Consider the following 25279-nt stretch of genomic DNA (forward strand, 5'->3'; position numbering starts at 1 on the left):
CATGTCTCCAATCGTGTGGAAATGGCACCCGTGGCCTTGAAGGCCAGGGGAGCAAATACAGGGCTGCAGACCATAGTAGACTATGGGTGGGCCTGCTGGGCCTCATTTCTCCTCATGACGCTGTAGATGCCTTTACTGATCAGTAACTCTTACAGTCCTGCCCCGCTCAGTCACAGCTCCAGTCCCTTTCAGGCCCTGCCAGAGGCAAATCAACACAGTCTGCGGCCCACACCCCCAGACTAGCAGATGGGAGCTGGCTGAGCTGCTGCACAGGTGTGGCGTTTCCAGAGCCCAGCGAGCAGGGAAGAGGGGGCACACTTTAGGGGGCCATCTCAGATGCTCCAACAGCCCCTAGAAACTACACTGTGGGGCAGATGCCAGCCTTACAGCCCCTTGGGGTCGGGGGGAACAGAAGCTCCCTGAGGCCTCAGGAGAACAGAATTTTAAACACAGGAGATGACCTACCCTGAGAAAAAGTAGGACTAAACCCCTGAGTACATTATATAATAGTCATCTAACAGAAGATATAAAGCAATTTTAAATAATTGGAGGGGGAAAAAAAAGATTCAAAAGCATGGAACACACACTCACACATGCTGGGGAAAAAAATGATCAGACAAATCTGAAAAACTCCAACTTCTAGAAGTGAAAAATGATATTAAAATTTAAAATTCCATGAACAGTTTAAGCAACCAACTAGACACATTTTTTTAATGTGTTCATGGAGTTCACAGAATTGGTGAACTGGAGTCACCAAGAATGTAACACACAAAGAAAAAGACATGGGAATATGTGAAAGCAAAGCGAAGGGCCATGAAAGAGAATGAGAAGGCCCAACACAAGAGAAAAGCTGTTCCAGGAGGGGAGAGGAGAATGGAGGGAAGGCCAAGAGATGGAGACTGAGGGCTCTGTGGAATCTAAGAGAGGCCTAACTCAGCTCTAGGAAATAAAGCCAGGGCAAGATGGAATGTAAGTAGCTGGAGAAGCCCAGCATCCACCTGGGTGCCACCTGCATATCCCTGCTTCCCTTTCTCTAAGAGCCTCTTCCCACTGCTGCCATCATGTTCACAGGGAGTGGGGGGACCAGTTGCTTCGATACCTGGAACATTCTAGAGAACAAACAATCCCTCCTTCGTCCTCCAGAAACAATGTTTTGGCTTTGCTCCCACCCTCCTGGGAGCCTTTCTGGTGTGCCCTTCAGGCACTGGGGCTCTCACTGGGCACTGAGCTACCTCTCGGGTCCTCTCAGGCCCACAGAGACCCTCCTGGCAACAGTGAAAGGGATGAGGATGCCGATTCTCCTGCCAGCAATCAATTACCCTTCTGAAATGTCAAGTGACCCAAAACTCTGGTTTTTAAAGTCCATTTGCCTAATTTGCCTAATTTCTTCTCTAATTTTTACCAAATAAACACATTAAAAAAAAGACCCCCTTTGTGTGTTTTCTACCAGTCAGAGCCTGGCTGTAAACTCAACATGACTGTGGTGTCATCCAGTCTATCCCTCTCTCAGACCTGAGCAAAACTTAACTCTTTTATGACATAACGCTACTTGAAACTTTCCCTGCTGAGCCAAGGGGGCTCCAGCTGACTGCCTCCAGGCTGGGGGGCTGAGATTCTGTCCACACTGGCCTGCTGAGTTTGACAGGTCACAAGGATGTGATCACAGCGTGGCTGCTGGCCTGGGACTCAATCTGCATGACAACCTTCAAAGTGGCCCTACCACTTTCACTTTACAGGTGAGAAGCCAGGAAAGGTGAGGGGCTCACTCAGGCCAGGTGCTGAAGGAGGCTGTATAGATCCTAGGGTGCAAAACCACCCCACCCTATAGGAAGGCCAGGCAGTCTCACGTCAGTGGAGCACTGTGCCAGGCTCCCACAGCGAGGGCAGATTTCTGACTAAGAGAGTCACAAGGTGATCTCTGGAAAATTCTTAGACTCTCCTCCTCGTGTGTCTGCTTTTTCCCCTCTGGAGAAAGCGTGCGCAGCATCCATGGCCTCAGCGTTTTACAAGGGCCCTCCCCAATTCTCAGGGTGCCGACACAGCTGGCCATGTGCTACTCCATCGCTCTGTGGCTGCCACACACACACACACACACACCATACACCTATACATGCAAACACACTCGCAAATACACCACACACATATACAAAAATACATACACACACACACACCCCCATACACAGACATGCAAACACACTCACAAATACACCACACACATATACAAAAATACATACACACACACACACACCCCATACACATACACATGCAAACATACTTATACATACACACACACACCATATACCTATACATGCAAACACACTCACAAATACACCACACACATATACAAAAATACATACACACACACACATCCTCCATACACATATACATGCAAACACACTCACAAATATACCACACACATATACAAAAATACTTACACACACACACACACAGACCCATACACATATACATGCAAACACACTTATACATACACAGACACACCATACACCTATACATGCAAACACACTCGCAAATACACCACACACATATACAAAAATACATACACACATACACCATACACCTTTACATGCAAACACACTCACAAATACACCACACACATATACAAAAATACATACACACACACACACCCCCATACACAGACATGCAAACACACTCACAAATATACCACACACATATACAAAAATACATACACACACACACCACACACATATACAAAAATACATACACACACACACACCCCCATACACAGACATGCAAACACACTCACAAATATACCACACACATATACAAAAATACTTACACACACACACACACACCATACACCTTTACATGCAAACACACTCACAAATATACCACACACATATACAAAAATACATACACACACACACACCCCCATACACAGACATGCAAACACACTCACAAAGACGCCACACACATATATAAAAATACATACATACACACACACACCCATACACATAGACATGCAAGCACACTCACAAATATACCACACACATATACAAAAATACATACATACACACACACACACCATACATATACATGCAAACACACTCACAAATACACCACACACAGATACAAAAATACATACACACATACACCATACACATATACATGCAAACACACTCACAAATATACCACACACATATACAAAAATACATATACACACATAAATATACAACACATATATACATACCCCACATGCCACAGACTACACACATACACACTCTACACATGCACACTGCATACCCCACATGTACCCCATACATATACACACACACACCACTGCAAGGTTCTCCTCTCACTGGTGAAGCGGGCTGGATGAATCTGGGGGGCACAAGGCACCCCAGTGGCCAGGTTCCCTCCCTGAGAAGTCTGGGAGTCCCACCTTCCCTGGCTGACAAAAATACAGGTCTGGGCTAGAGGGTGGCCAGGGTTAGCAAATGAAAATACTGGACACCCGGTCAGATACGAATTTCTGATAAATAGAAATTCAAGCTATTTTTATCTAGCACCCCTACCTGCATGTCTAAGTCCCTTCTGGCTCTGAACCCCACAAGGTGTGAAACAATGGTTGGACCCCATCTGTCTCAGCTGAGACACGGCGTGCTTTAGCGGAGACCAAGAAAGGTGAAACGCAGGCGTGGCCATCGAACGCTTCAGGCGGCAGGCTGGCTCCCTCGCGAGCTGTTTACTGGCACTGCGTCTTGTTTTGAAACACTGGCACTGAAACAATGAATGTAGACACTACTTTTACGTGGCCTTTTATCCTCTGGGCACCCCCATCTCCTTACAAAGCCTTGTCCATCGCTCACTCAGAATTTGTCTGAAACCCCCTCCTTGATCCCTCTAGAAACTCACTTCTTGGACTTACAGGTCAGAGGCTGACCCAGGGTTGTGGAGGGGCAGTAGCAGCAGTGTGTGCCCCCTGAGGCTGCTCTGGGGCAGTTCAAGTCTGTTCCAGGCCAGCCCTGTGCCACCCGATCCCCTGCCTGCCACTGCCCCAGGAAGGTGAATGTACCGGACATGAAAACTAACCCTGAGGGCAGCCCCAGCCCCACAAGCCACCCCTGAAACTGCCCTTGGGAGCCTCTGCAGGGTCCATAGGAAGAGGTGTCTAAGTGTCTCTACCTTCCCGCGGGGGCTGGGCAGCAGACCTCACCCTGGGGCTCAGGGACAACCAAGGGTGTCCCGCAGGGCTGGCTTGCTGAGGCCTGCACTGAAGGGAAGCAGGGGCTGCAGAACAAAACTGGTACAAATGAAATCACTCATGAAGAACACACACAATAAAAAGTTTCTGAGGGCACAGGCAAGAAGCACATGTGTGGAAAGCTGGGGGCTCATGCTGGACCCCCAGTAGTGCAGGGGCAGAGTGAGGCCGCAGGGAAATGCCCTCCTGGCAGTGATCACAGCCGCCTGCACAGGGACCTCTGTGCCAGACCCTCTCCTGGGGTCAGAGGCAGCTCACCCACCAGGACACACTCAACAGCACAGGCCTGTGGTAGAATTCCCCGAAGGACAACTGTACTTTCTGGGGCTCTGGGTCAATAGGACACCCTCCTGGGTTCTTCTCTGGATCACAGCCAGTCCTGGGGCAGAGAGGCCTAGGCCCACAGGGGCCAGCATTGAGGGTGCCATTCTTGGGGACACAAAACAAGGATGAGACCTGAGCACATGGCAGCCAAGACTGCCAGTTGCAGAGCCAGCCTGGCCTAAAAGCCTGTAGTGCTCCTCTTCAGCCCATCTTCCCAGCCAAGGGGACCCCACCCCAAGCCTCAGGGCCACCCTGCTGGGCCTTCTCACAGCCTGAAAGGTGGGCGGGGCCTCCCAGGAAGGGCCAGGATGCAGGGCCATGCCCTCCTCCAGAGGACAGCCACCAGGGCCAGGACCCGCAGGGGCACAGCACTCTGAGACTGGTGCTCATCACCCCCACCTGTGGAAGTTCCATCCAGCTCATGGGGTCCCTGCTGGCTGCCCATCCCTTGCAAATACCCAATGCCCCTTGTCATGGCCTTTCTGGTGGGATGGGAGCCAAGCGTCAACAATCTGGCAACGAGGAAGTCGGCAAGGCTGCAAGGCTCCCATGAAGCGTAGCCACACTCATAGGGAATTGGCGTCATCATTATCAGTCAGCCTGATTCTCACCTGTCAGAATAAACAGGGTTCACAGTGGGCTTTGTGCCTGAAGGGATCAGGCTCTCCTGTCTTCTCTTAGGGGCCTCTGGACTTTGGTGGTCATGAGACAGGCAGCAGGCCTCCCACCAAGGCTGAGCAGCCAAAGGCTACAGGGGCAGACCGGCTGGCCCTCCGGAAAGATGAAATGCAGAGGCCTGTGAGTTGAGCTGCATGAAGTGTTGAAACTTAAAGGGTGCTCCTGAGCACCATGGTACACACCCGGTCATCCCCCTTCTGGGTGCTTAGAGGAGGAAGATGCCAGGCTGAGGTGCCCTCCTGGACAGGGAAGGAGTTGGAAAATTAGAGAAACAGAGAGCTAGGAAGAGTAGAGTTCTTTAAAACCCCCTACTCATGGCTATATGCATATTTCCCACACTGAATAGAAAGGGAGGTTGAAAGAGTCCACAAATGCAGTAAGGGATGAATGACAGGGCTTCAGCAGCTGGGAAACTGAAATGTCACCTACAGGCTAGGTCCCAGACTCCTGAGAGAAAGTGCGAGGTTCCTCCGAGAGACAACAGAGGCCTTTCCCCAGCAGACCTCAGAACACTCAGCCCTCTCTCACGTCTCAATATAAGCAGAGCTGTTGAGCCACACCATGCTGGGCACTGCGTGTCCACCGCCCCTCACACCCAGCAGCAGCTGCTTCCAACTCCGCTAGGGAAACTGAGGTTTGGCAGCCTCTGCTCTCCTTCCTTCTGGAGCTCTGTCTTCCTCCTTCCCGTGGCCAGCAGGTGGGGGTCCAGGAGCAAAGAGGAGCCAGAACAAAGGTCCCAGAATGTACACCTGCTGCACACCGCCCAGTACCTTGGAGCCAGGCACTTTTTATTTTTTTTAGGATTTGGCAGAAATTCTGAGACTCTCAGGCACAATTTCCTTAACTCTGTCCAGAGACACACCTTCAGGTGTCGGCTTCCCAGAAGGGAAGCCCCCAAGAAGCTAGAACAACTCTACCCACTGGCCCTGCCCACCAGCTCCTCAAAGCTCTGGGGGCCAGCTGCAATGACCAGACACCCTCTCTCTCCCCAGGATAGACCCACCCAACCATAGAAAACAATCCCATTCAAGAAGTGCAGGACTTTAGGGCTGGGAAAGTATTTGACATCATCTTCTCCTACAGAGGTATGAGCCACACCTGACAGCTTGCTCATCATTTCCAGAGCCCCAGTACCTGCCAGGTGCAACACGGGACTGGGCTAGGTGGAAAAGGCAAGGCCCAACAAGGCTACCAGTCTCCACAGGGCAGTCTCTGCTCTGGTTCTCAGTGGGCACCTCCAGACCCCTTTGGGTTGCTGACCCAGGGCTACACGCAGTTTCCCTCCCTCCTGTTCTGGGCACAGAGTCCTGATAGAAACAAGCAAAGCTCCTTGACTTCTCCTCACTCACAGCTGTTCAAGGTTGCCCCCCAGGATAGCCACCCACTCAACCTGGTTCTGCCTCTTCTGCTTCAAGCACCCTGCAGCTGTCTCAGCACAGACTCCATATCCAGAAAACAGGAGAGCAGGAGCCTGGCTCAAAAGAAAAGTCAGGAACAGCTGGGTTCAGCTCACCCAAAAGGATGGACGGTCAGAAACTGAGCAACCGGGAAAATGTCCACTTCTGCTGGCTGCCACAGACACAACTCAAACAGAAACCAGTTATCAAATCTGAAACAGTACAGTATCACCTGTGTGATGGGAGTAAAATTAACAGTAATATGAGCTCGGTGAAGTTGAGAAAGTGAGTTAACTTAGGGACGTTGACTTTCTGTTTGATGGGGTCATCTTGGAATCCCAGGTCTACCATCACTCCAAGACAAGGCATATTTGTGGGGAGTGGGGGAGGCCAGTAAAAGGGCAAAGTCTAGCGTTCATAATACTATATTATATAACTGAAATTTGCCAAGAGATTAAAACTTGTGATCCCACCAAAAAAAAAAAAAAAAAAAGGATTAACTATGTGAGATGATGGATATGTTAACTGACTCAACTGTAGGAATCTTTTCACAATGTATACCTATATTGAATCATCACATTGTACACTTTAAATATATTACAATTTTGTCGATCATAACCCAATCAAGCTGGAAAGAATAAAACTGAATTTTGTAAAATGTATAAGAAAAAATAGGGCATCTTTGAATATGCACATATTTGGTGCAAACCAGCTGTGTGGCCACACAGACTTGGAAAAGGACATGTGCCCGGTGGGTGCATCTGAAGGATGTTCTTCGCTGTGCACTGCAAAGTGCCACCTGGCACACTCAGAAAGGACATGTGCACAGACACACAGATGCACACGTTCTCAGGGCATTCCAGAATCGGCATTTTGAAAATGAATGGTCACACATTGAATATGGTCAGGAAATATTTTCTATAACACCAAATCCTAAATCTCTTAAGGCTTACATTGTATTTTCAGAATTCTTTGCTATCATTCCTAAAGTAGATCCAATTGAAAGTAGCTCTCCATACTTTTGGCCTTAGGTTACTCTAATAATTTAGTATCTGTTACTATCCAAGTGTGGAGAAGACGATGGCACCCCACTCCAGTGTTCTTGCCTGGAAAATCCCATGGACGGAGGAGCCCGGAAGGCTGCAGTCAAGGGGGTCACAAAGAGTCAGACATGACTGAGCGACTTCACTTTCACTTTTCACTTTCATGCATTGGAGAAGGAAATGGCAACCCACTCCAGTGTTCTTTCCTGGAGAATCCCAGGGACGGGAGAGCCTGGTGGGTTGCTGTCTATGGGGTCGCACAGAGTCGGACACAACTGAAGCGACAGCAGCAGCAGCAGCAGTATCCAAGTGTATATGAGTAACTATTTCGCATGTCTAAGTAATGGCTTTTTAAAGCTCTGTGCCTTCAGCATGTCTGGTGGGGCTGGTGTCCACTGGTATCTCCCCAAGGGCCCCCTCTTGGGTCAGACCCCCGTCACCCTTGCAAACCACATTTTGGGGCACTGAGGCCCCACTTGCTCATCCCTCACATGGAGCGCAGTAACTAGGGGCTTAGCCACCAGTCAAAAGGAGGGAAATGTGAGGACAGACCAGAGGGAGCTTAGCTTACAGGCTCTGCCCTCCAAAGCGGGCTGCACTCTTGGTCCCCATCTAGTGGGACACTCCAACATGAGAGCAGCTGGTGACAGGATGGTCCTGCTGCTTTGGGAACTAGTCACAGGGCTTCAGTCACTGCTCCTAGTTAGCTGAGGGGCCTACCTCAACCCATTAGCCTGAGGCCCCATCCCTGGGAGATCCAAAGTGGGTACAGGGTCCTATGAGGCTTGAAGTTCCACTTGCAGAAAGATGCTTGGGCGTGACAGGGCTCTTGGGTGGCAGATGGAGCCTGTTCTCAGCAGACAGGTTGCAGGCCAGGCTACTATGCATTACTGGGGGCTAGGGGGATAGCATCAGAAGAAAGGTTGCTTGAAGGACCTTCAGAGTCAAGGGTCCTAAAGAAGGCTGCCCTCAGCCTAGCTTCCAGGCGGCTATGAGGTTGGGAGACACTCATTCCCAAGTGTCTATAAAACCTATAGAGTAAGTCCCCTACATAGGAACCTTCAACTCGAGAACTTTAAAAGATGCGAATGTGCATTCTCAGGTACAATCACACACGTGTCATGTGCGTGCATTGCCTACAAGTAGTTGTGCTTTTGTGTACTTTGCTACAGTACTGTATAGAGCTCCGTAGCACAGTGTCTGTTTCAAGCCCAAGGTGTCTGGAAGCAAGCGTAAAAGCAGGGGCAATATAGCTGGCACTACTGTACTTTTTAAGGTACTGCACTGTAAGATTAAAAATATGGTATTTATTTTTTGCATTTGTTTGTTATGTATTATTTGTGTGAAAAGTAATATAAATCTATCATAGTATAGTACTATATAGCCAATTGTGTTAGTTAGGTACCTAGGCTAAATTCATTGAACTTACAAACCTGCTCTCAGAACAGAGCTTGTTCATATACAGGGGCCTTACCATAGTCAACAAAACCTGTGAAATGCGAGGAAGGGCAGGATGACCTCTACACTCTGACAATCTTATTTTCATGCTTATTTTAGTTCTGATTATAAAAGTAACCTTATGTGCCTAGAAAACAAGTTGAAAAGTACAAATAAGTATGAAAGCAACAGGAAAAAAATACACTCTCAACCCTCTTAACATTTTCTTCCAGCATGTCTTCTGTTTTAATTGATTCATACCAACTAACATCCTATATAGACAATATAGCATCTTGTTTTATTTTCCTATTTAATATTATAGCATAAATGTTTTCCCATATCATTAAAATCTTGTCATAAACATCCACTGTTTGTGACTGAATAATTTCCTATTGTGAGTACATTATAATTTATTTAATCATCCCCTCAATCTAATAAGAGTCTAGAATCCTTGATATAGTAAATGAATATTCAAAATGTCTCTTTATATATTTTTAAACCTGTTCTGGTGAATTTTTAATAGATATTCCAGATAAATGACATGTTCTCTTTAAAAATCAGAAGCAGGTTCTGGAGCATTTATTCCAGCAGTTTCTAAGGAAACCAATTGTATGCAGATATAGAGCAAATAGAAGCTCTGGGAGTTACAGCCTTCCATCTGGATAAAACCCTCAGAGACTCACAAGGTGTCTGGGAAGACAAATTTGACCTGAGAGCAAATGCAATCCAAGGTCATATCAACAGAAATAACACTCTAGCCCCAGGGAGGTGAGGTGCCTGTCCTCAGCCCCTAACATATCCCTTGGAAGGTATTTAGGGGTAGGGCCTGGGATCCAGCTCCTTGTGACCCTCCAGGTGACAGCGCAGATGAAGGGTGTGCTCTGGTTGTAGTGTGGCTACATCCGGATGGAGGACTAACTGGTGTGCTTCTATCCTGCTGAAACATTCTAATATCTGTCCTTTGCTTTCTTTTTTTTTTTTTTTTTCTTTTTGGTGTCTGTGTGTGTATGTGTGTGTTCATGTGTTTACCATAGAGGGCAAGAAAAGCAAATATCAGGATATGGAAACTTGGATGGACTCCAGTGGGCCCTTGCTCCAGACTCTCAGAAGGCACACAAAAAGGTGTGGGGCCAGGAGCAGGCATGTGCTGCAGCCCTCTGAGATGAGCATCTTATGATGCGCCTTTTGACGGACCCTATCCCAGAAGGGACCAGGCCATGAGGCTAGGATGGTATAAGCTGGGCCTCAAGGGACAAACAGCAGCCAGCATAGCCACTGGCAATGAGCATGGGGAAAGGACTCTGGCTGCGCTTGACCACATCCAGCCTAAGTCAGGGGCCTCACCTGGCTCCTGGAACAGGACCTGCGGATGAGATGAGGCACACAAGACCTTAGATCTCACTGTACAGGGGCACCAGGGCCCTCTGTCCATCCGACGCTGACGATACCAGCAAGCACAAGCACACTAGGCCGTGTCCATGGTTCCACCCCACAGACAGGACACTTCCGGAAAGGCCTTGAAGATTCTCCTGCCAAGCGACTGGTAAGAATGGCAGGCTGCCAATTGCTGCCGGGTGGCTTCGCCAAGAGCCTTTTCCTTCACTAACTCCCAATGCGTGCAGATTACGGTGAACAGGCCAGCTCTGCAAGGTGACTGTCCACTCCCAGAGGACCCCCAGTACAACCGGGTGCTGTGACCGTGGGCCATCATCCAGACCCGCGGCCCCAGCACAGGGACCATCTGTGCAGGGACTCCCCCAGGAGTTTAAAAATGAACTGAATCCTGGAATCCCAGAGTGTCAGCAGGGAAGTGGCAAGGACACAACCAGGCCCAGCTCTGCCATCCCTCAGGCCCCTAGTGACCAGCTCTGGGGTGGCAGAGGGTGTCGAAGATAGGCTGGATCCTGATCTACCGTTCCAGCAAGGGACCTCAGGGAGCTGGCCAGGCCTCCTGGGTGATAGAGGCTCTGCGGACGGGGCAAAAGGGCAGGCAGAAAGGGCAGGCTCCAGCAGGATAGCCCAGCAGCGGGCACGCCTCTAGCAGAACAGCATTGGGCCACCCCCTACTGACCCCAGAACCTCAAGGCCAGTTGGTCACAGCCTCCCACTGCTGATAGGCAGCCCGACCACAAGGCGAATAGGGGCTCACAGTCATCATTCACTGAAGTCACAGAGGATACAGGGCTTCCAGCACTCAAACGTGTGCTTCTTAGCACTGGCGGCAGGGGGCCTTCCCAAGGGCAGAACCAACCAAGAGGGTTCCAGCCCATCTGTGGGGAATGCCCCAGGGTATGGAAAGAGCTCCATTTTTCGTTTGCAAAAGAAGGGCCTGGACCAAATGCTCCCTGGGACACCCCTACTCGCACATCCTACTCCAGTGGTGTGTCCAGAAGGCAGCAGCCACTGAAGTGTCTGGATGGTGCTAACATTGGTCCCTAAGGCAGGGCACCAGGTTGGGGAGCGACCACTCTCTCAGCTTTTCAGAGAGGAGGGGCAAAAGACCACTCTAATTACATCTTTCTTTTCCAAAGAGTAGTTTGAAATCTAGTAAAAGAAGTCTGAGATCTAGAAGAAACTGTGAAAGGGGAGCAGCACCATGATCCTAAATGGCAGCCTTTGTGATCAGGACCACGTGGAATACACCCCATGTCTGTGCCGCAGGGACCACCATGGGGCCCAGCTCTCTCACAGGAGCACAGACAGCCCCAAGAGCAGTTAGAGTGCCCATATTGGGGCTGGGGTCCCAAGCTTAGGGGTGTGTGAAGGTGCCACGAGGAAGTCACACATGCCGCAGACATGGCTCCTTAAAGGTACACAAACTTTGGAGGGTCTTCAGTGTCAGGATCAGAGGACAAAGGGATCTGAGAGGCCAGAACAAGGCACGCGAGGCCTCCAGCAAACCTGCTTCTGTGGGGAGGACCAGGAGTTGGGAGTGTATGGCAATGGAACAGCATGAACTCCTGCTCTGTGACCAGGGTAGGGCAGTGATGTGAGACGCTAACAATCAGGGAAACTAAGCCAGGGTATGCACAAACTCAACCAAGGCTCCAAATTGTCTACAAACCTAGAACAAGTCTAAAATAAAAGTTCATAAAGAAATAAAAGCAAAAAAAAAAAAAAAAAAGAAAGAAAAGCAAATGAGGCTGACCTCACAATAAGACTCAAAAGCAAAGGAGAGGTCGGGGGAGGCTTCCCTGGTGGCTCAATGGTAAAGAATCCACCTGCCAATGAAGGCGACATGGGTTCGATCCCTGATCCAGGAAAAACTCACAAGCCACAGAGCAATTAAGCCTGTGCATCACAACTATTGAGCCTGTGCTCTAGAGCCTGGGAGCCAAAACAACTGAAGTCCGCACGCCCTAGAGGCTGTGCTCCGCAGTAAGAGAAGCCACGTAATGGGAAGCCCATGCACTGAAACTAGTGAGTAGCCCCTGCTCGCTGCAACTACAGAAAAGCCTTCGCAGCAACAAAGACCTAGCACAGCAAAATAAATAAATGAAATTATTTTTAAAAGGAAGGGAGATATTTAACAAACAAGTGAGCTTTCACCCTCTGCCAGTCCTAAAGGTTTGCAGGGGCTCAGAGTACTATTGGAGCAGGAGGAGGGAGAGCATGGGAGTGACACCCCCATCCCACCCTGCCCTGACCAACAGAAGAAGGCTGCCTCTCATTTTACTTCTCAGATTTTATTAGAAAGCATCAGGGCCATTTCCAAAATCCTACAATTGCAGGGTGAAAAGAATTTAAAAGTGAATTAATAACTAGACAACTACAAACTGAAATAATAATATATAAAACCTGCACTCTAAAACCACAGTGAGGAAACAGTTTTTCACCTTCTAGACACAGTTGACAAAAAAAAATTAAAAAGTTCAGAAAATGTGTTGCCAGTGTGTAGAGAAATCTGTACAACCTATCTGGCAATTTTAAAACCTATAATGCTGTCCCCTTCAACTCAGCAGCCTTATATCTTGGGATTTATCCAACAGATAAAAGTTGTACATGTACACATTACTGTATGTACCAGGATGGTCCCTGCGCAAAACCGCAGTTGCTACAGATGAGATGCAAGCTTAACGCCAACCAGGACCGAGGAGTCAGGAAAACAATGCATCCCTGAGCACAGACGGCACAGCGGAGCCCTCTGAGACCCCTGTCCCAGGCAGACCCGTGCCCGCAGCATGCGCCTATGCGCCTGCATGCCTGAGGAAAGGGCAAGCGGGCGGCTTCACCACACAAACGCTGTATAAACAGAGATCTCCCTGGAGCTTTTCCTAAAGAGCTGCAATCGAGTTGGTTCTGGAGAGAAGATAACTTTTCACTACCGATTCCTTCACACTCCTTTTTAAAAAGCCAGGTCCCACTTGCAAATTTGTTCAAATAACTATTTTTAAGTGAATAAATGCAGTTATTCCTATCACAATAAACATAAAAAAAGAAGAGGGGTCAGAAGCTCCATTTTCCACCCAACGAAAGTGAATATGTTTCTGCAGATGTTCAGTCACCTCTTCTCCTCCACCAGGGACAACTGTATCTCCCGAAGGACATCGGCCTATGCCTAGAGGTACTTTTGCTGTCACAACTGAGGGGCAGGTGCTTCTGGATTAGTAGGCTGAGGCCAGGGTTGCTCCACATCCCACAGAGCAAAGAACTTTCTGGTCCCAGTGTCCACAGAGCCCAGATGGAGAGATCCTGCTCTAACGTGCATGGTACACTTCCCCAGACAGTCCAGTCTGGGGCCAATTTCAATTATCAAAAAGTTTTTTCTCAAATTGAATGCAGATCTGTCCACCTCTTTCTCCAAGCTTCAATCCAGCACTTGCTTTTTTCACAGCCCTGAGACTGGGATGGCTGCTCTGCAGAAGGATCACGCAGGGCTGCACCTCCGGTCCTCGGCCGCTGAGCGCCGGAAGGAGCAGAGCCACATGGTGCTCTCTAGTCCCACCAACACCCACCTTCTATTCCAGAGGGTCACACTGTCTGTGGAGCAAAGGAAAGGAACCTCGTGCCCTGGGAAGCTGGAGAAGGGGACCGGATGGGCAGGACTGGGACATGGCATGCAGGGTCTGGGAAAGCACGGCTTTTGAGGCAGAACCTAGGTAAAAGGTCCTCAGAGCCCTAGTCCCACACCTAGCTGTGGCCCAGTGAAGTGAGGGGATATAATACAACATGGGCCTTAGACTCACAAAGATGCCCCACCCCTACTTAGTAAGTCACTCCCAGGTTCACCTGTCCACCTCCCCTTCTGGAGCCAGGGACCGAAATGCAAATACCGGATGCTTACACACTGGGCAGGGGCAGAGATTCTGGCAGACAGGGGCCCAGAATTCTGAGAGGGATGCTGGAGAGGTCCAGGGGCAGTACCAGGATTGGATGGGGGTCGGCTATATAAGTACCCAAACTGGGATCAAAAGGTCACCATGACAACAGGGTATCATGAGAACCACAAGACCGAAGAGCAGCTAAGACTTTCACCCTCCAACAGCATGGATGAAGCAGTGCCTGCCAGACTTTGAACTTGCCAAGGGGAAGGCAGGGTGGCAAAGCCCCACGTGCCACTTATCAGCCAGTGACCCAGGCAGGCTGCTGGCCCTCTCCAAGCCAGATTCTCCTAAGCAGACCCAAGTGTAGTGCCCTCAGGGAGCTGCTGAAAGAACAAGGGGATGACAGAAAGTATCTTGGTGGGAGCAATGAGGCATTACCACTCCCAGGCACCCCCTTTTTTATGAGCAATAGCTCCAAAACAGCTGGGAGATTAGCCATAGTTATCTTAAATTTCCAGGAAAGAGATTTCATAAGTACCAACAAAGGCAACTAACCCTGGAGTTTTGCAAACGTCAGCAGAAGGATATTTAGTGAGAACCCATCTCAGCTCTGATGCACACCCCCTGTGTTGCTTCAAGGGGTGCCATGGGATCTCCCTCCCTAGAGGGTCTGGGGAGTCCTCTTGGGGAGCTCACTACACACCTCCCTGGGCCTTGTTCATCTGGGAGGCAGACTGGATCAGGCCGCAGTTTCTTGATTGTCCCAGGATGCCCAGAGTGATACTGCACAGGACCCCAGGCCTCAGCCACTTCTGCAGGAGATGGGGGCTGAACACCTATATCTGTGTCATCTCTCCAGGTGACAGCAAGTCAGCCCAGGAGGGTGGTGAGACAGAGCCTGGGCAGGGAAGGGCCTATGTGCCCCCACTGTTCCCAAAAAGCACTTTCTCACTCCCCTTTCAGCCCAACCTTGCTGGGATTCACATCCAGACTCTGATCTGGGGGCAGTTCTTAGGAGCTGGATAAAATGAGAGGCAAAGTCACAAAGTTTCAAAAAGATTTTCAAGTATCAGAGTCCATGTAGCTGGGCTGATCATGCATCAGTCTGGGATTACCAGCCCAAGCCTGGCTGTCCCAGGGGGAGGCATCTCTGAGCTCAGACCTGGCCCCAGGGCAGTCTCCAAGGCCTATCCAGCCACTCACACTTATCCAGTACCATGGGACCTATGCCCAGCCCATGCTGTGTAGAGCACAAGAAATAAGTTCCACCCTGCACTTCTATGTGAAGCAGAAAACGGCACCCTACTGGAGGGACCCAGACCCAGATGCACCCAGCCAGACTGTGCCCAAAGTTTCCTGGGCAAGTGGCCTACCCCAGCATAAAGCTCGTGGTTTAGTCAGCAGCTTGCACTACCATCCCAGGAGCTTATTCTCTGCCCTCATGCCCTGCTCAGCCCAAGGAACAGTGCTGACCCAACCCGCAGGTTCACAACTGCTGGGAACTCTCGCCTTCTGGGGTCTCGGGCACTGAACCTTGTCATTTACATCAATGAAGGGGCATTGGTAGAGGGAGCTGCTGTTGTCCCAGCCTATCATGTTGTAGTGTTGACCTCAGAGAGCTGATCTTTCTAGCCTCAGCTTGCTTGCCTCTCAATCAGAAAGGCCCACTACCAAGCACTCAGAGGCAGTGGGAAGGTCAGCAAGGCCACATACACTGTAAGACCAGCAGCAAGCCCTGACTACTCAGCTGCAGCTTCCTCAACAGTCACCATAAAGGATACAGAGACCTGCATGGCAATCCCCAGACAACACAAGAAGCACCCCCACCACATGTGTATGAAAAATGCCTAACTCAGGATGTGACAGAGGGAAGGCTCAATGAACACTTAAGATTAAAAAGGAAAGTGGCACCCCTCCCAAGGCATGCAGACACTCTGGACACACGACATCCAAAGGCGTGCAGCTGAGCGTGTGCATACCTCAGCACCTCCACCCCAAGAATGTCTGGTTCAGGAAATTTCACTGCCACATGTTAAAAGGTGATTTTTTTTTTTTTAATGTGTAAAAGCACTAGCAAATAAACAATACAAAAAAGATACTACAAAAATAATCCTACTCACAGTTGCATCCAAGAGGACGGGGTACCTAGGGATAAACTTAATCAAGAAATTTAAAACTTGTACACTGAAAACTACAAAACATTGCTGAAAGTAATCAGGGAATACCTAAATCTAAATAAATGGAAAGACACCCCATGCTCATACATCAGAAGATGTTAATAATAAGATGTCAATACTACCCAAAGCAATCTACAGATTCAATGCAATCCCTGTCAAAATTCCAAAAGCCCTTTTTTGCAGAAATGGAGAAGCCAATTCTCAAATTCATATGGATTTTGCAAGGAGTCCCAAAAATTCAAAAAAATTTTAAAAAGAACAAGGTTGGAAGTCTCACACTTCCAAATTACTACAAAGCTACAGTAACCAAAACAGTGTGGTACTAGCATGAGGACAGACATATAGACCAATGGATGGAACAGAGTACAGAATCCTCGGGTATATGGTCAAACAAGTTTCAGCAAGGCTACCAAGACTTTCTGCAGGGAAAAAATAGTCTTTTCAACAAATGGTTCTGGGACAACTGGACATCCACATGCAAACAAATGATGTTGGATCCATATTTCAAGTCATATATAAAAATTAACTGAAAATGAGTCAAAAACGAAATATAAGAGCTAAAACTGTAAAACTCTGAGAAGAAATCAAAGGGGTAAATCTTCATGGCCTCCAGATCTGGCAATGGATTCTTAGATATAACACCCAAAGCATAAGCAACAGAAGAAAAAGACCAATTAGACTTCATCAAAATTAAAAATATTTGTGCATCAACGGGCATTAACACAGAAGTGAAGACAACCCATAGAATGGAAAACACATGCAGATTTTGTATCTGATAAGGGTCTATTGTCCAGAATATATAAAGAACTCTTAAAATTTAAAAAAAAATTCAAATGGGCAACCTGTTTCAACAGACATTTCTCCAAAGAAGATATGTAAATGGACAAGTGTGTGAGAACATACTCAACATCATCGGCCATTATGGAAATGCAAACCGAAATCATAATGAGATACCACCTCTCACCCACTAGCACGCCCATAATTTTAAAAATGGAAAACAACGTGTTGGTAAGGATGAAGAGAAATCAGATTGCTCCCACATTGATGGTAAGAATGTAAAATGGTGCAGCTGCTGTGGAAAAACAGTTTGCTGGTTACTCAAAAAGTTAAACATAGACTAAGCATATGACCCAGCAATTCCCTAAACAATTGAAAACAAGTCTTCAAACAAATATTTGTACACAAATGTTCACAGCAGCACTACTAACAACAGCCAGAGGTGGAAAAAGCCCAAATAGCCAAAAACAGACGAATGTATATACAAACTGTGGTAGATCCTTACACTGGAGTATTATTCAGCCATAAAAAATCAATGAAGTCTGATACACACCACAATGTGGATGATCCTAAAAATACATTACGCTAAGTGAAAGAAGACAGACACAGAAGGCTACATATAGTATGATTCCATTTATAGGAAATGTCCAGAATAGATACATCCATAGGGACAGAAAACAGATGGCTGGTTGTCCAGGACTGACAGGAGGAGGAATGGGGAAGTTGTCTAATGGGTTTTCTTCTGAGGTGATAAAAATGTTCACAACCTAGCCAGAGGGGACAGCTGTGAAATGTCCTGAATGTACTAAATGCTATTAACTGTGCGCTAGGGGCTTCCCTTGTAGCTTAGTCAGTAAAGAATCTGCCTGCGGTGCAGGAGACCAGGGTTTGATCCCTGCGTTGGAAAGATCCCCAGGAGAAGGAAATGACAACCCACTCCAGTATCCTTGCCTGGAAAAATCTCATGGACAGAGGAGCCTGGTGGGCTGCAGTCCATGGGGTCGCAAAGAGTTGGGCATGACTGAGCGACTAACACTTAAACTTATAAAACAGTTAATTTCATGGTATGTGAATTTCACCCTAATTTTTTAAAAAGGATGAAAGGCTTGTTTCTCCATTTGCCTGGACAAACACCACAAGGACCTTCAGTTCTTATGCTGAGAGGCAAAGCCAGTCACTGGCTGGAATTCTAAGTACATTTTTCCACAGATGACCCAGCACTTTGAGGGGAAGTGAAGAGACCCTGTGCCCTAAAGCACAGGGCCAAGACCCATTCCAAAGAGCACTGGCAGCCTCACCACCAAGCCAAAAAGCTGAGAACTGAGACAGACAGGAGTAGGGAATGAAGCTGGAGTGAGACATGGAGGGAAGGTGCAGAGATGGAGACATGGCTCTAAGTGGGAGGCGAGGGGGCTGCTGGGTACACCTGAGACACCTAGGGTGCTGCACAGAGCCCAGCTTCCCTACCTGCCACTGGATGTGGCCTTTCTGCTGCAAAGATGTCTCTATCCACATTGCATTTTCAAACCCATGGACAGGTATGGAGTTTCCAGCACACTTGAGCCAGAATATGCCAAATGCCACTTGTGCCCCCACCTCTGGCAGAGACGCGTACACCAGCTGCGGGTGAGGAGACGGGGGCCCTCTCCCTCTGCTAGAAGTGGGAGGCCACCGTGGGCCTCCGATAAAAAAGGATGACTGGGAACTACTCCTGACACGATAAAGGCCAGACAGAGGGTGAGCCCTGCAGTGCTATTTCACATCAGTCACTTGGAAGTCAACTGACAGCTTTGCTTTACCCACACCGGAATCTTAGCAGTTAGATTCTTCTAGCATACGTTGTTGTGGAACATTATTTTCTGGCCAACACTCCCTCCTAACAGCAAAACTTCTCATTATTTTGGAAAAAGGCCCTCCACATGGCCAGGTGCCATGATCACAGAGGTGAGGGGATGGACCCACAGATGGTACCTGAGAGTGGCGGGGTCCACTTCAAGTATCCCAAACTTTGCCTGAACTCAGGCCATCTGCAGCCACACCTAAGCCCAAGAGGCCCCAAACAAATGTAGGCTGCAGTGCAGAGGCTCACATCAAGCATGCTTCCAGGCCAATATTTTCAATAAAAGCAAACATTCTGGTGATCACCATGAGCTCCAAGTAGCTTCCTTTGAGATTCATCTCACTTGGCAAGGATGGATGGACAGGGGATATCTGTTCTGCCCTCTATAATTTGGCAGGACATTCCCCCAACCTCCTCTGGAACTTCTTAAGCTCATTCAGTGAGAATTCTTCATTTCAAAATGACAAATCATTATTCCTAACCACGTCAAACATGCCACAACTCGGTCGCCATGCGAATGGCACTTCCCACGATATTAAGGGATCTCACGTTGGCAGATTTAATTGTCAGCTCTGCCCTCCCAGATTGCGGCACTGAGGCCTGAGCCCTGGCAAGCCCTTCTTTCTCTCCAAGTGCATGTAGTTCACTGGCCAACAGAGCCAGCCATCATCCCACTCTGTGGTACTGAGCAGCCATGAGGGCCAAGGACCCAGGAAGAGGATCTGCCCTAAAAAGCTTAAGGCTGGGTGGGGGGAAAGACATGGCAAAAGCCCACAAAGGCCAACCAGTCCTGGGGAGGATGGGCACAGATAGGGCCCTGGCGAGGAGGGCACGTGGATTCCAGACGGCAGGACAAACACACAGGAATCAGAGGGGATCTATATCAGGCAAGTCTTGCCAGCCCACCTTTGAGTACTTGTAGAATTCAACCCCTTCTCCCCACCCCAGTCCTCACCCTAGGTCCCACCTGTCACCTCTCATCTGGGCAGGGACTCCTGGCCTTGTCCTCTTCCCCAGCTGTGTGCACAGCATCCAGAAGATCCCTGTCAAGTCCTCATTCCCCTCCTACCACTGCTCTTCTCAGTGCCCCAGAGTGGTTCCTGTCTCCAGCCACACTTGCAGGCTGTCCCTGATGCAGCCTCCCTACCCCCACACAGTGCTTCCTCTGGCTCTGAAACACTCCCCAGGCTGGGATGGAACTCCCAGCCCACAAGTTTGACTCCCACAGAAGAAAACCTGTAAGAGGCAAGGGGATCTGCCTTGTTAGCCCCAGGAAACCACAAAGCTAGCACTGCACCCCACACAGAACACACACCCCATAGTACTCGCTGAGGAATAAATGGAACTTCTGCCTCTAAAGGACTGGCACTGCACCTCAGCTTTCAAACTCTTTAAAATCAACTTTACTGATTATGCTTCCAAAAACCCTTCAAGCTTAATACAACAGGAACTTAAAGAGGGTCAGGAAGCTTCAGGATCTCTGATATTTCAACAGAATCATTTCTATTTTCCACAGAGACTCTTCACATCAAGATGGTGAAAAGGTGAGATGTCCAGGTCACTCCCTAGAGCTACTGGTCTACAGTCAGACGACTTGCCAAAGGCAAGGATGGAGGGATACACAGGGTCTGGCAGGAGGCACAAGCATGAAAAGCCCCCCATTTCTTGGCCCCATGGCACCCTTATTGAGGAGGAAGGTTCCCAATGCCTGAGCAGTGCCATATCTGTTCTGCTCATAAGACAGCTCTAAGGACACCCAGCCACAAAATCCATCCCTTCCTAGTCAATTTCCAGGTGACACTGCAGTGAGTACAAGGAAGGCAGATTGGGTTGACAAGTTATCCTAGTCCCAGGAGTGACCAGTCACGGTCAAGACAGGGTGGAACACGAGCTCCTGCCTTCCTGGCTGCCCAAGTACCAGCTCAGTCCAGCAGAAAGACTGCCGCAGAGAATGCCAGAAGGGGTAGTCAGGGTTCTCCAGGCTTCCTGCTATGGTGGACATATCCTGGGAGCAGGTTCTTCCCCTGTAGAAGGAGACTGCCCCAACCATGATCTCAGTCGGCACTGCTGCTAGAGTCCTACCAGCAAAGAGTTGGCCACTGGGAGTGAAAGTAACCTCAGAGACCCCCTTCCAATCCATCCAAAGGGGGGTTCATTGTAGGGATGTGAAGGGTCACAGGTGGAACAAGAGGGAGCCTGTTACTTTCACAGTTATGTTTATTTTTACAAGTACTGTCTACAGCAAGTTATACTAATGTTCTATTTCAGGGAATGATACGAAGTTTCCTTGGAACAGAAAGATTCAGGAGAGTAAGGAGACACCAGAGTGAAATGCAATGTGGGGTCCTGGAACTAAATAAATCTGCCCAAGGCCTGAAGCTTGGTTAGCAGTGTGGCCCCAGTGTTTCTGCCTGTTTCTATGCTTGCAACATAATTTGATAAGATGTTAACTTCAGGGGAGGCAGGGTGTGGAGTATAGGGAAATTGTACCTTTTTTTGTAACTCTTCAAATTCTCTCAACATAAAAAGTTACAAAGTATTTAAACTTTTAGAAAGTGAGTTGAGATGTTTGAATATGAAGTGAACAACAGTACAGACGGTACATGGATCTGAAAAGAGTAGAGGGTCATCCATCCAGGAATATCTGGAGATTTGGAAACATTGTGGATTATGTCACACACCTTTCTGTCACAGTGGAGAAGGGTCATGACAAGAGAGGTGGGAGGTTTGCCCAGGGGTGTGAGGGCCGCATATAGCCTTGCCCAGCCTCGCCAACAATGGTCCCAAACTCTGACCCCATGTTCTCTCATCACAGCACCTCCCCTGAGCCACTCAGGGGACTAAGGACTACAGGAGCAGTTCTGGCCCCACAGGGTTCACTCACTTCTGTAAGGGACCCTTGATTACATACAGAGAAGATGTGCCCCTTGGCACAAGGGAAGCACAGCCCCTTTCAGACCATAGGGTGACCCCACATAGGTGGAAATGAATCTGTGCTGATCAAATGATCTGTGTGTATATCAGATAAAATCAAAGACTTCACATAAGAAATAAGAAATAAAGAGATAAGACCTCCCCAAAACATCCCCTTTGAGGTGTCAGAACGCATCTTTCTCCCTGTCTCTACCTAAGCCAATCCAGTAAATGTCACCATCGCCTCAGGCCAGCCCTCAGCCCCTTTCCCCTGCTTGCTCTCACTCCCAGGTCTCTCCCTACCCCCTCCGCTCCTCCCACTCACTACGCCCCTTCTCAAAGTCCAGCTCAGAACTGGCTTTGCCTGCCCAACTGAAAGGAGGGAAGCCAGGCAAGGGTCCTCCCAGGCCCTCACACTCCTCCAGCCTGGGCACCTTGGGCAGGCTTGCAGGCCCTGGGTAGGGGTGGGGGAGGAGGGGGAGGTCCCACCACTTTCAGGGCACTCCCAGCCAGCTTCTCAGCATCTCTGGACCTGAGGAGCCATGAACGATCATATGGCAGCTCTCACCCTTGATCCAGCCATGAACTCTGAGAGGATGCCAACTGGTGGGTGTGCATAGCAGCACTGTTCTGGGCAGAGCCCAGCACTCACACTCCAGCCTCCACCACTTTGCAGGGTCTCCACAGTCCTGGAAAGGCAGCCCCGGAGCCCCACGATCTCAGTGGGAGTTCCTATCCCATGGAGTCTCACCCCTCCTCACTGGTGTCCCTGTCACAGGCACTCAGGCTTGGCACTGACCAACCTAAGCAAGCCCTGTCACATCTGGCTGCCTAGCCCCCACACATGCAAACTGTCAGAAGTAGATAACACAACCTACCTTTAAGGGCCACTCGCCCATCCACAGTTAAAACCGGGGTTGGGGGGGGGGGGGGCTCCTCTCTCTGGAAGTTGAGGGACCGCCTACCAGCACACACGCAGTCTCTTGCCCCCAGCCCTGCTCCCGCTGGGTCTAAGACCGGAGCCTAGGAGGGCACACTAGCCTGGCCAGCCTCTGGCGGTTCCGCTGAGGCCCAAACACAGGAGAACCTGTTGGAGCAGTTTGGGCACCAGGGTCACCTCCTCTTCCTCCTCTGCCACTTACTTCTGGGTGGGAAGGGGCCTCTGGCTTTTGAAAACTCGGCACAGGGCCAGGTCATGGTCACGGGCAAAGGCCAAGCTTCACCTCCCCCCACCCCATCTTCCTCTGAGAGCAGAAGGTCAAGTCAAAACCAGGGTGGGCCTGTGTCTGGAACACAGAGGAGGGGAACGGGGAAACGTGACGGCCAAAGAGGAGGCGGCAAAGCCGCAGCACCCACACAGACCCACCATTCTGTCACCCACACTCCTGCCGGGGATGCGCAGGCCGGCCGGGTCCAGGAGCCCCGCTGGGGCCGGGCAGGGGTCCCTGCCTCCCGGACAAGGTGCCGGAGCTCCGGGCTGCGGCGGAGGGTGGGCGCGCCGCCGCCACCTGGCCGGGCCCCACGTCCGTCCCAGCCCCGCCGGCGTCCGAGCCCGCCACTCGCGCGTCTCCCGGGCCCGCGCGGGGAAAGTTCCTGCAACTTCGCGGGGGAGGCGCCGGGCCTGGGCCTCGGGAGCCCGGCCTCCGCGGGCCCGCTGTCAGGCGGTCCGGCCTGCTCGGCGCCCCAACTTCCCGGCCCGGCCCCCGCCCGCCGCCCCCCGCGGACCCGCTTTGTGCGCCGCGGCGGTGAGGGGCGCCCGACCGGCCCCGGCCCCCGGCCCCCGCCCCGGGCACAAAAGGGCGCGCGGCCGGCGGGAGGCGGCGGGCGGGGGCCTGCAGGGCGCTCGCCGGACCGGGCCGGGGCCGCGGGCCGGGGGCCCGGGGGCCGGGGATCGGGGCCGGGGCCGGGGCCGGGGCCGGGCGGCTGCGCGCTCACCTGCCGTGGAACCAGTCCTTGCAGGCGTCGCACTCGATCATGAAGCGGGTAACGTCGTAGGGGAGCCGGCAGACGCAGTACACGGGCACCGTCGCCATGTTCGCGCGCCGCCCGCCCGCCCCTCGGCCCGCGCTGCGCTCCCGGGTCGGGCCGGGCGGGCCGGGCCGGGCGGGGGCCGGGGCCGGGGCCGGGGCCGGAGCCGGGGCCGGGGACGGGGCCGGGGGCGCACGACAGCCCGCGCGCACCCGGCCGGCGCGTCCACACAAAGCGGGGCGCGCGGTGCAGGGCCGCGCCGGGAGCCGCCCGCCGGCCCGCGGGGCGCAGGGCGCGAGTGTGCGCGGGGAGCGGGCCGCGCGCGGGACACAAAAGGGAATGGACGCGCGGGGGCGGCGGGCGGGGAGCCGCGGCCCCACCGAAGGGACCCCCGGCCGCCGAGCGGCCTCTACGTCAGCGCCCCGGGTGGCGCCGCCTCCGCCCGCCAGCCAGGGCCGCCGCTCCCGCCGCGGGAAGGCGGGCCGGGGACCGCGGGGAAGGCGGGCCGGGGTACCCCTCTGCCGGGGGAGAAAGTGGTCCGGGGGAATCGTGCTGGGGGAGAAGAGGGACCAGAAGACCCTGCCAGGAGAAGGTGGGTCGGGGGACCTGCAGGGAGAGAGAGTGGGCTGGGGAGACCCTGCCAAGGGAGAAAGTGGGCTAGGAGACCCCTGAAGGGGAGAAGGTGAGCTGGAAGGCCGTCACCTGAAGAAGGTGGGTCAGGGGATTCCTCGGGTAGAAGGTGGCCCGAGGGTGCAAGGGGAAGGCAGGTCTGGGAGACCCCTGGGTGTCAGGGGAGACCCTAGAGGAGGAGAAGGAAGACGTCCTTCCTGGTTAAGAAGGCAGGGGAGCAACTACTTGACTCTTAAGTTTCTTCTGATAAGCAGCAGAGCAGGGGGGCAGCTTGGGGGCTGTTCCTCCTGTTCCCTCCTCCCTCCTACCTTCCCAGCTGAGTTTCTGGCTGGAATACAACTTCCCTTTCTCCCTTATTCCTGGCTGGGGACTACCCTCCCTCCTTCACAAGATCTGTGGACTTCCCTTGATGCTGAGCCCTCAGAGGAGGACATAGTTCAAAGGATCCAGAAGCATGCCGGCACGGGTCAGCTCTGTGAAGAGGAAGAGGTTACCTGGAATTTGAGCTGCCCAGGAGCCCTGGTGGGAGCTCTCAGGCCTGGGAGACCTAACGCGCAGCAAGGACAGCAGGCCCCAGGCCTCCTGTCT

General features: G+C 51.0%; 1 protein-coding gene across 2 annotated transcripts in view; it reads right to left on the minus strand.

Annotated features, from left to right (window-relative positions):
• The window catches only part of PHF2 (PHD finger protein 2), an 88343-nt gene extending 64206 nt beyond the window's left edge, over nt 1-24137 (minus strand). For both annotated transcript variants that reach the window (XM_015093025.4, XM_027964191.3), the window contains exon 1: nt 24029-24137. In XM_015093025.4, the coding sequence (XP_014948511.3) occupies nt 24029-24126 (98 nt within the window). In that variant the 5' untranslated portion in view covers nt 24127-24137. The remainder of the gene's footprint in view (nt 1-24028) is intronic.
• Nucleotides 24138-25279: the final 1142 nt, after the last annotated feature.

The sequence above is a fragment of the Ovis aries genome, chromosome 2, assembly GCF_016772045.2.
Source record: "Ovis aries strain OAR_USU_Benz2616 breed Rambouillet chromosome 2, ARS-UI_Ramb_v3.0, whole genome shotgun sequence".
NCBI classification, from domain to species: Eukaryota; Metazoa; Chordata; class Mammalia; order Artiodactyla; family Bovidae; genus Ovis; species Ovis aries.